This window comes from Plectropomus leopardus, chromosome 8, assembly GCF_008729295.1.
Source record: "Plectropomus leopardus isolate mb chromosome 8, YSFRI_Pleo_2.0, whole genome shotgun sequence".
In the NCBI taxonomy this organism is placed as follows: Eukaryota; Metazoa; Chordata; class Actinopteri; order Perciformes; family Serranidae; genus Plectropomus; species Plectropomus leopardus.
Window position 1 is genome coordinate 12,148,820 of NC_056470.1, and position 12,177 is coordinate 12,160,996.

General features: G+C 38.5%; 1 protein-coding gene across 1 annotated transcript in view; it reads right to left on the reverse strand.

Annotated features, from left to right (window-relative positions):
* gnas (GNAS complex locus) overlaps positions 1-3,074 on the reverse strand; it is a 32,310-nt gene extending 29,236 nt beyond the window's left edge. Inside the window, exon 1 of the mRNA XM_042491384.1 lies at positions 1,360-3,074. Coding sequence (XP_042347318.1) covers positions 1,360-1,498 — 139 coding nt within the window. The 5' untranslated portion in view covers positions 1,499-3,074. The remainder of the gene's footprint in view (positions 1-1,359) is intronic.
* Between the last annotated feature and the right edge of the window lie 9,103 nt (positions 3,075-12,177).

The following is a 12,177-nucleotide window of genomic DNA, read 5'->3' on the forward strand; positions in this document are numbered from 1 at the left end:
GAGCAACGTAATCCAATAATCAATGACTTCAGCCTGGTGGACAAAAACATTTAAAGTTTTGCTCTGCAAATATATGGCCAACATTTCTATGTCACATACAATTAACATCAAGACTGACAGCACTAATGTTGAGTAGTTGACCACATTTTTGGATGCTGATTGCCACTTTCACTGCTACATTCTTTATGGTGGGAACATGGATTGTACTACAACAGATATATCTTTCCTCAGCATGGATACATACCAAGCACAAGGCCTAGCATGCAGTTTTTCAGCCGCACCAGGTTTGAACTGAGCGACACTTCTGTGCTTCATTTGGCTTTGTTTAAACATATCATCCTACATTTGAAAAGTCACAAATACCAGCCTTGAAGGTATACAGGTCTGCGATGAAGTCCAACTCGTAGATTAAACAACTGAAAGGGACTAACTTTTTCGGCAGACATCTTTGTTTTGGTTTTCATGTGGGTCTTGTCCTTCTGCTTTCCTAAAGTCACCACAACTTCCTCCCCAACATAAATACAGGCGTGTCGTACAATACACACCCTCACTGGCATCTCTGTAATCAGATATTATGATTTTAACAAAGAACACCATGACTTCTTAGGAGTGGTAAGAATGGACATACGAGGAGAGCCCGGCAGGGAAAGTTAGACACTTTTGTTTGTCTCTTATGTAATATAGAGACCCAGCCCACCTCCAGTTCACTGTCTGACACACACAACCACATGTTGACACTTACACATGTTCATTTCTACATTTGGAAGTTCTCAGCGTGTTCTCTCTTACAGTCGCACTGTTTCAACTACACATCCACAAATTGGCATGTTATGTAAACTTTTCTGGCCTACGTGCATAACTAGGACTAAAATGAATACTGCATAGCATGCTAAGTAGTCCCAAAGCAATAAAACTGAAAAGGGGATTCATTGTGTTTCAAAACCATGCATAGATTAACTATTAATGACAATAAACAATGTTTTTTTTTATTGATGTGAGAGATTGTTTCTTCTAGGGTGACCAGACAGCAGTTCACCCACCATATATATTTACCCCTTCATGACAGAATTCTCTCAAACCAACCTATTGACTCAGCTACAGCATGTTTTGGTGCTGCTAGTGGCAGGCTGTCAATTTGACAGCAACATGCTGAAAACCCAGCACAGTGCTGCATTTTTAGCCTTATGCAATGGCAAAGTCACACTGTTGACAATGTTTCTCAAAACAACATCCCAGAAGGTTATGCAGGGAGGAAGCAGGGCCTCAACTTTGCAGACTTAGGACTTGCCTGTAAAGCAGCACAGACAACAGCAGCAGCAACAACAACAACAACAACAACAAAAAGCCCATCAAACTCACCTAAAAGTAGTAGTCTGTGTGTTGCTCTGTATATCTGCTTGTCTTTTTGGAGCTGCTTCTCTATCTTTTTGTTTGCTTCTCTTTGTGCCTTCTCCTCATTTCTCTGGTCTTCGGTCTTACTGTTGCCCAAACAACCCATCTTCCCGCAAGAAAAAAGAAAAAAGGGGATCCAGGGGAGGAGGAGGAGGAGGGGGAGGGGGGGGAGGGGGAGGTGGAGGGGGGAGGGAGGGGGTATGTAGAAAGAAAATAAATAAATAAACTAAACTAGTCTAGATCCCTTGTTTGACATGCGGATTTGGCAGCAATGTCTCCCACATTTGCACAGTTTAACGTCCCCGGCCGGCTCCAAAAACTGTCCGTGGTGCAGCACTGTAGAAATTATGTGTCCATAACGCGTATTTTGCTGTCAGAGAAAGGGCAGGATACTGTTGCTGACGACACCGAGGCCGCCTTCTCAGTTTGCTGAATCCTGCTCGGGCTTTTTCCTCCTTTAACATGCAGTATAGTTTTTGTTTTGTTTTCCCACTCTCTCCCCCCGTCAACTGTGTAACATTAGCAACTGTAATCCACAACGTCTGTTAAGACACCAAAAAACCGGGGTTTCACCTCAAACGGAGGCAGAAGGAACAGCCTAATTTGCATCTCCAAAAGCCCGGGTCTTGCGTCTCACTGCTGCCCGTGACAAGGAGCCGAAGTCGGCGTGTCCGAAAACCTCGCCCGTGCTGTGGCGCGGCTCGTTTCCACGTCTCCTTTCATGATAAACATTTCCATATGTGAACACTTATACCCTCTATCTATTTCTCTGTCTCCCCGACGGCTGTCTTCGTCGGGGGCCCCAGCAGGAGAGGAGGAAGGAAAATAATATTTACACCCAAACGAGCTACATGTGTGATCTTCTCATTGCTTCCGTCGTCATCCGGCTCCTTTTCATTTGCTGCATCAAATCAAGCCAAAACCGCTCCAAACTCACTGCGGTTGTCTTTTCGGCTGGATCCCCCACCACCTCCAACTCCGAAACGATCAAATACCCCTGATTTGTCCTCCTTATTTGTGATGGCTGTTCCTTGCCGTGTTTTCTCCTCCAAAGGGCCTTCTCTCTCTCCCTGCCCCTCGCTTTTGTTGCTGAAATGTGTTATCAGCCCCTCGCATCACCACCGAGCCTCCAAAACTGCGCACCGATAGACTTCTTTTAAATTCCCGTTTCGGTTTTGAAGAATCCCTTCAAGAAAAAAATCATTAAAAAAAAAACTAAAAAAGAAAAGAAAAAGAAAACGTGACCAAGATGCGAAAATCCCTCGAAATGTATCCACGTTTCTTGCAGGTGAAGAAGCAACCCCCGCTGTCAGGCTCAGTTTTTATAGCCTACATAAGGCCTATATATGTGTACACACATACACACTCTCTTACAAACACACACACACATATATATATATATATATGTATATTCCTCTTGAATCCGAGGTGGGTAAATAGGCTACAAGCCTGAGACTACATGTGCATTTACATTCACAAAAAAATAGGACGCGGGGTAGTTGTAGCAGCACATTCCCACCGCGAAGGCCGCTCCTCTCCTGGCCGCTGGTCGTGGAAGGTGAAAGACAGGAATAACCAATTCTTGGAGGTTATTATTTTCTCCCTTTCTCTCTCTCCGAGAATGGTAGCCTACATTGAGGAGATAGACAGCGCTGAAGAGAGACGGGGTGGGGCCACGCAGCGCTCATTGAACCCTGGGAAGGAAGGACCGAGAGAGGAGGAGAGGAGAGGCCGCTTTGCCTCGTCACGTGGCCCGGCCGCGGAGCAGCGTCAGCGGCGCGGCTCTGCGGAGAAAACGGCGCCCTCTTCAAAGAAAACCAACGCGCACGATTTCAAGGGTGGGAGTCATAAACAGCTGCACGTCCTGTCACCCTCCAACATTAATACACATAATCTCACACTAATATACTGTTATATTAATATCGTTACATGACTTCGCTACATGACTATCGTTTCACTCAATGGAGAATCGATTTAGATGTACTGATGACAAATTAGCTTCCTCTCTCTCAAGTGACCAAGTCTGTTTTGCTGTTTGCAAATATTAGTGATATAAATGGACCTGGCAGCTGAAAAATTGAATTCCAGTTTTAGTCATATCTGTCAGTGTTATTTTTTTAAGCATATTTTATACTATAACAGAAAAAAAGTAGGGATGCATTATAATATCGGCACATCACTGGAATAGGCAGATATTGGCTTTAAAATTAAATATAGGATATAGAATAATGGTCACACACAGGTCCTATGCGAGTTGGTAAATTAAATTAAGTGGTTTGCAAAATATAACACTGGTAAAATAGCAACATTTACTTTTTTGGCACACGCTGTGGGCTGCACTTTGAAAAGCTGTAATGTAAAATGAAATCATTGTTCTTCAAATGAATTAATCAAGTTTTATAATGGTCAAAGAGGCAGGCCACCAGCTCTGTTGCTGTTAGGTCTATTTAACGCTAGGTGGCAGCAATCCTCTGATTCTGAGCAGCAGGTTTGGATTAATTTCTTTGCTGTCATCTCAACCCAAACAGCTGCCAATTTGTCACACATTTGCATGTACTAGTGCGCTAGAATAAAAATAAGGGCTCTGGTATGTACATATCTAAATAAATAAATTAATAAAATCAAATAAAAGTATTTTCTAACAACATTGCAAAGTTCAACTGACTGCCTGCTAAATTTCTAGTCTAAATAGTCTTAAATGTTTTAAGAAAATCTGGATTTTCTTAAATTCAAAATAGACAATTAAACTATTATGTAATCAGTTAATTCAGAATGTACGATTCACAAACTTTCATTCCTGTTGTGTTGTTATGGTGATTATACGCGCACATTATACTTAATAAAAACATCAAGATGCCTTGCTGTTTGTTTGGGCAAACATTTTCTGTAAACCATAATGCATTACACTTCCTCTAATACAAGTATGTGATCTACTTCCTTGTCTTTATATGATTTACGAAAACACAATGTATCCTGTACCAAAACTTTCAAACTCCACTCAGATACATAATAGGGGCAAAAAAGCAGGACAGTCGGCCACATGATTTGTCTCAGAAACACTAAAAGTTAAATGCATCTGTGAGCAGACTAAAAGCCGTGGCTCTGTGTTTGAATCCTTCAGCTGTCCTCTGGGCTTTGCGGTGGGCTTTGGTAGTGTGTATTTGTGCTGACCTGCTGCTGTCTAGAGCTCGAGGCCAAATCAGTGTAAGTCTCCAAGGAGTAGCCTCCCATCTGTTAGACAAACATAAAAAACAAACAACAAAACATTACCGCCATGCCTTTGTTTTCATGATATGTGATCTTTAAATTTCTCTCTATGTCAACTATGTTAAGTACTTATGAATAGATGGAGTGACATGACACACAAATAGACAAGTTTTTCATTCATTCTTATCTTATAGCGCTATTTTGCTCAGTTATGAGCCAAAAAGATAATGTTATATTGGCAAGATTCAAAGTCAATAACATTGCGTATGGATAACAAACAGTAAAAGTAATTTGCTAATATGTTTAAAAACAAGACTATGTGGCTATCCAACCATGACATTGTCCCCAAAACAATGACATTTTCATAAACAAGTGATAGTGATACTGTGTAGGCAGTGCAATAAGGGTGAGCAGACCTTTTGAATGGAACTACTTAGTAGGTGTCGATTATTAGGAATTAATGGACACCATGCAGCCAATCAGGATCAAGCATTTACCCAATCCACACAGACTAGGCATAGTGTGTAAAAATGCTAATTGCAGTAGTCCTTTGTGGGGTTTTGTTGCTTCCTATTACCTTTTGTCGTGCTAAACTCACCCTTTATCATTGATGTGTTCAGACAAAACATGCATTTGAATTTAAACCTCCAAATAACAGCTTCTGCTCCCTTTGCATTCACAAACTTTTTACCCAGTGAATATGCATACTCATAGCACACAGTAAAATTTGCATACTGTGAGTGTGTATCACTAACAGTTTGGCCACACTGTCTGTTGTAAATGGTTGCAGGGAGAAGTTCAATAGCTAATACAGGTTGGACAATAAGCAAATATAAGAGAAACTGATGCAAGACTGTTCTCTGTATCATATCCATATTGAGTCAGTCAGCACTTGTCATAACCAGGGCACTAAGAATTTGTAAAATATTATAATTTTTTTTTTTGATTCAACAAAATTGATTACATGCTGGGGCAAACATACATATACACTTCATCTTGAACACAAGCACAAGCTGAGCACAAACAAATGAATCAAGCTTTGACTCATTGTGAACTTCACTTAATTCTTCACTATAACTTTTGACAAAATCCTGAGACAAGTGAGGGCTCCCCCAACAGTTTTCCTCAATTTTCTATCCTCTGAGTCTCATAAATAGTGACATGATCACACAAGCACACACGGACACTTTGTCCCCCTACATCACCACCCAAGACCCTTTTCCAGCATGTCCGATCACAGCTCTTCTAAATTGCACTGTCATGAAATGTTAACTGCCTACTCAGCACTCATTCTCATCATAATCAATTTAAGATCTACTGCTGAGGAGTAATTGAGTGTGTGTTCTTTCCTCTCATTGGGTCAGAGGATTTATCTGTCCATAGAGGAGCATCATCTGTGATAATCTACAGACAAATACACACAAGGAATTTATTCGTTTAGTTTGGGCTTGTTAACTAGGTGAGGACTGTTTGGCTTGTTTGTAGTGTTAAAATGATTAAATGGAGATTAATAAATTAGATGTTATGGTATTCTGAGAATTTAGTAAAACTGAGAAAGAAAATTGAGGCTCCTGTTGTCTGGTGTACCTCGTTATTTTCAGCAGTGGAAACACAAACTGGCTTCAACACCACTATGTCCAAAATATACTACAGTTTGTCATTTAAGACAGCAGTCACAAGTGGGTCTCTAACAAATTATTATTTATATATTATTTGAAATAGTGAAAAATGCCCATCACTATTTCCTCAAACATAGGAGGATGTCATCAAAAGCCTTTTTCTTTCAACAAATACTCCAAAATTACAAGATATTCAATTTATGACAACCTGAGGACCTTGAAAAGACTTTAAATGGCTAAAGTCTGACACTCTCTAAAGTCAATCTGTTCTCACATTTCCTTGAATCCCCTCCATGTTTACTGTCTACTCAGTTTGCTGCTTCGTATTTGGTGCTGGAGAGAACGCAGCAATTGATTTTTGACCATGTTCACATCATTGAACTTCAGTGTTTATATCAGCCAAGACAAAACTTATTTTACACCAAATGGTCGAGATCACAGGAGTGCACACCAACTGAGGCAAAACTGCCTTTATTTTATTTTGACACTGGAAATTTGTCTGGGAAAGTAAAATCGCTTTAAATGTCGATTGGTGTAAGGCCAGCATTATTATCACATAGAACTTAAGAAAAGCAGCACAATATCAGCACTTTACCAAATCTTTGAATGACTCTGAATTCAAACAAGAATAAGCTCCATTTTCATGTTTTAAAAACACCCAGTGTTAGGAAATGCTTTTGATTAAAGCTGGGGAGAATACAAAACACCTAAAAAAAATGGGAGAAAATGTGGATATTTAAGGGCACTACTGAGTGATTTTACCATTCAAGACACTAATACTTATCTCATGTCATTTTATGTGATTTGGGTTTCTGGAGCAGTAAGTGTTTTCAGTATACTTGTACAGTGCCATACTGACCCTGTATCAATGTATTTTACAGTATGAAATTACAGTAACACTAAATACTTTACAAGTATGTACGAGTATTCATCAGCTCCCAACCTTAATGCTCAATAGACTTTACAGCATCCAATGCATAAAATCCCTGTCTGGTGATTAATTAAATTTGCAAACTCTTTTAGCGTCTATCACTGGTAATATAACAATAATTAACCAATTTGCACAACTCACTCCTCTAACAATTGTGCAGTCACAGCTGCCACTTTAGCAGGTTAATGTTGTCAGTTCATGCTGAGAAGAGAAAATGTTATCTGACACACAAAAGCATCATATTAGATTTTTGCTGGAGGATGGTGCAATGCTTTCTCTTACATTTTGGAGTAAAGTTAATGTTTTTGCTCATCTCATTCCTCGCATTGATCATTCCTCTGTAGTCACACTAGCTCTTAATGGCCTCGCAGCCATGAATATTAGATACACTTCCCTTCACCCCACAGCGCAAATATGATGAGCCAGCCTGACGCGGCTGTGCGGAAACAAACACAGTGCTGTATAAGTATTTGTCTGGGTTTCAGAAATAATGGAATAAGACTGTAATTTAAAAAAAAGTGAATAAATGCAAAGATGCCTGTATGCACAAACTGAGCAAAAAAAGGACTTTACAGCACAATTCAAATCAAAGCCATCATAACACTGTGTGTCACAAGTCATTGTTTCTCTCTGCTGTTTGTTGGTCTGGTTTTATGTATTAGCGGGAGCAAGTTTGCAGTCATGCAATGATAGCAGATATTCTCCTGAGTGAGATTAGCCTCAATATGAGCATAGTAACAGAGATGCTGGGTTACAACCCATTAAGTCTGGGAGAGAGACAGAGAAAGAGAGAGAGAGGTGAGGGAGGGAAAGGAGGGTGTGACAAAGACACAGGCGGAGAGCAGAGGGTGTTATCGGCATACAATTTAAAATCAAGCTTCTCCACTCTTTCAGTGCTGCTTGTGACCGGACTGCCATAACCTCTGTCTTTTTATAGTCTGAGTGTGTTGGACTCAAACTATATTTTCTGTATTTTCAATGCTATATTGGAGGATGCTTTGACCGAGGCTGCGTAAATGTTCTTCTGAGAGATGTGTGAGCAGATTGGAGTTTCCCTCCACACTGCTAAGACATTTAACAATTTGTATACTGTCCCACAGTATCTAAAGGAGCAGTGTGGGTGTCTCTGACACAAAGAAGGAGACATGGCGGGGGACCTCGTGGTTGGGATGCTCTATAACTTATTACTACCACTGCTCCTGCTGGCTGGTGAGTTGATATCTGTTGTTTTATTTATATTCATATGCATTTTGCTGATAAAAATTGCATTTAAAGTGTGTTCCTATCCAGAGATCAGTTAGAGAGGAAACATATTATGTTTGGATATTCATATGGTATTTCTGCAGCAGTTTTAGGTCTGAAGATCAAAAGAAGACTCATCTTTAGGTCTTCATTAGAGAGGCTGAATATTTCTACTACATCAAATAATCTTGAATTCATTCCCACAAACTGCTTTGTGCAGAGGCTGTTATTTCTGTATATTAGCATTGTATTCATTTTAATATATTTATTACAATTCCTCCCTTTGGTTGGAACGAGTTACAGTGAAGGTGGTGCATCAATGAGTTGGAGTTGTAGTAAAGCTGGTGCATGTGTGCTTACTGTTGTAGACAGCTGGCCTTTTGCTGAACAGCAGCACCGTGGAAATGCACAGCATTGATTCAGTTTCAGGGATTAATATGGCTTTCTATTAGGTGCATTCATATCTATGATATATGAGTTGAGTCTTGAGTGCTGCTATCGAGCCAGCGTTTCGCAAGAGGCGGCGTGTGCTGCCGGAGATAGACCACGCTGACCACAGGAGATTTATCTGAGCAGTACTTTTGTATTTGCTACTTTCATAAGTGAAGTATACTGTGTAACTTTGACTGTTGTTTTAGACACTGTGTGGTCTTTATGTATCCATGTGTGCCTCTATGTGCTGCAAAGCAGACGCTTTAAATTACTTTACAAAAAGTAATTTGAAATTTTGTAGAAGTCTTTTAATATATTATTTACACCTTCAGACAAGTTATATGTTATTGCTGCCCCAAATATGTTGTGATGAATTAATAAACAGATCACTTTATTTTCCCTTCTTGTATTCACCTAAAAACAGTTTAAGGATTCCTGACCGACTTTTCTGACATTTTATCTGTTACCTCACACCGTTCTCATTGGATTCTTTATTGCAAAACACAAGTTGTGCAGCCAAGAATTGTTTAATCTCACATAATTTTAAATTGTAGTTAAGATGTCAAAGTTCTTGAAATGTACCAAATATAGTGTAAACTACAGGAAATAAGATGTGTGTATATGACGTACGGTTAGCAAATTTAACAAATGTTCCTTCTCACTAGGGATGTGCTCGCATACCCTAGTCTGCACCAAAAATATTTCTTGGATAAAGTATAATTATTATTATTTTATGTGATTGTGTTGACCCAATGAAAATGCTGTTGTAGTAATCAGGCATGTTTCATAAAGAAAACTGTTTTCAGTAATGATTTATTACTATGCATCATTATTAAATTATTACAGTTATTTATCAAGTTTAATTTACTGAGATGCTCTTGATGTTCTGTAGGAAACCAAGCAAAGTGCCACACATTTCAGGCACATTAAAACTGCACATGGTTATTGAAAAATGTGATTAACAATTTATGGCTCTTAGAATATATGCAATATTTTTTAGACAACATTTAAGCTTTGATCTGGTGTCTTAGATTAAAATAAAAGAGTCACTACAGAGGACTGACATATTGTAGCTTTTAATTTCATTATGTGAACTAAAACAAGTCTGAAATCTCCCACTGGGGACAGGTTTCTCAATTCCACATTTTTATGCTAAGACACAGCTGTGGTAGTTTAGGTGAACTGTTATAATTTCATTTTTGAATGTCTTTTTATGAGTTAACAAACATTCAGAATGTAATGTGTGTGTTCTTTCCTCTGCACCTCAGCTTCGTCGTTCCGCTACAATGGCCTGTCAGTGGTGTATTTTCTGTTTTTGCTCACCTTGCCGTTGCTGCCAAACCCCAGCCTGGTCACCATGAAAGGTGAGAAGGGGAGATAAATTACATCATATTTAGGATTTTACTTGTGTAAAAGTATTGATGCAAACCTGAAATTACTTTATATTCTTTCCAAAGATTCAGTGTGTCTGCAATTTAAGATAATCATATCAAAATTTCATCATTCTTCCATGTCACAGACAATGTTCACTGAAAATACGGCTGTACCGAATATCTTTTTAAAAATGTTTTTATTCACAGCTTCAACTGAGGTTTTTAAATAAACCTTCAAATGTCTGTCATCATTGATTTCAACGATTGCACGACATCATCCTAAAACTAATTCCAGTTTAATTAAAGTGATTCGTCAGATTAGATGAGTTTAGTCTTTTTTATTAAACCAACTTTCTTTAACGAACAAATGTAATGTTTAGTAAGTGCCACTGAATTGCAGCTAGAGCGCCCCGTTAATACAGCTGAAAATATTGTTTTTAAAGGCTAAATATTAACATGTACTGAAGCAGAATATTTCGTGGGCTAAAGACATTGTGAATTTTGAAAACGATAACATCTATCATTTGTCAATACATTTTGAATTTTGGACTCAACAGCACTCTGGAGTTATTGGAAATGTCTGAATCACACAACTCACAAGCAATCCTAAACAGGCAGCGCTGCTTTCTAATTCTAGCAAAACCTAATCTTTATCTACAACTGTGTAGCAATAGTAAGTTTAAACAGAAGGAAAAGAAAGGAAGAAAAAATGAGAAAAAGCTGCACAACATTAACTTAGAATTTGAATATTATTGTCTTATATTAAGCTTTTAAGTATTTGTTACAGACCTAATTTAAACAGAGGCCGGTGGCAATTACCTCACTTATAAAGGTATTACAGAGCAGAAGATATAATCTCATTAAAAATCTAAGATTATTTATAGTAAACATTTCCTGTGACATTCTATATTCTATATATAAATTCAAGGTTCTGTGTATTTTGTTCTACATTCTCCGTTCTGCATCTGCATGTTTTTAAAGCAAGACTCTAATCTGAGTCCATAAAAAACAATTTCAACTTAATATTAATATGGTAACTCTGCTGAACTTTAAAATCTTAAATCATGAAAAGAAACTTGTTATTGTTCTGTCAAAGTTTGACATGGAGAAAGACAGATAAAGGGAGATAAAGGGAGGTAAAATACAAGAGATTGAGTAAGTGTCTGTGTGTGTGTGTAGTTGCTGCATGCGTGCGTGTGTATGCCTTCTCTTTATTGATTACTGCATTCTGGTGAATTAAAGTATCTGTACCCCTCCCTATAAGTACTTTGTAAAGGGGATGTGGTTGGAACGGTCAAATCAATTATACATAGCCTGGTAATTACAGTGAGGAATTAAAAGGTGTGATGTCAGCATTTTGACAGGCATTTTTTTCTGTCTATCACTTTCCATCTAAAAACTGTTTGGCTTTCAGCTTGTCTTTGAAAGCTCCACAGATCCCCTTGTTATCTTCATCTCCCTAATATGATCTCGCTCTCCTTGGGCTAAGTGGTCAAGTGTGTGTGTGCATCCTGTGTGCATTTGTTTCATGGTTTTTTTTGTGCATCCCTATACTGGAGAAAGTGTGTGTGTGTCTCCCTTATTGGGAAGCAGAGAGGTTTAAGTGAAACGAAGCTTTTAGTAAAAATCCTGAACATCAACAGCACATTTGCAGACTCAGCTAATGTGGAGCCACATCAGCTATTAATGCCTTTGTATCTCCAACCTTTTGATTACAAACATCAAACTGTAGACTGAGATTATGAACTGGTGCATTTGTTTGAAGACAATTACATTTAAAGCTACCAATTTTCCCACCATTAAATTCCTACAATTAATGTAATAAATAAATGCATTGGTGTACATGTCATTTGTGGATATACTGACATACTGACTTGTTCACTTGACTGGGTTTGTGCAGTCTATCAAAGGGGGTTATTATTTATTATTTTACCAAATCAAAGGTTAAGCTTAAATATTATGAGACTTAAACACTTCTGGC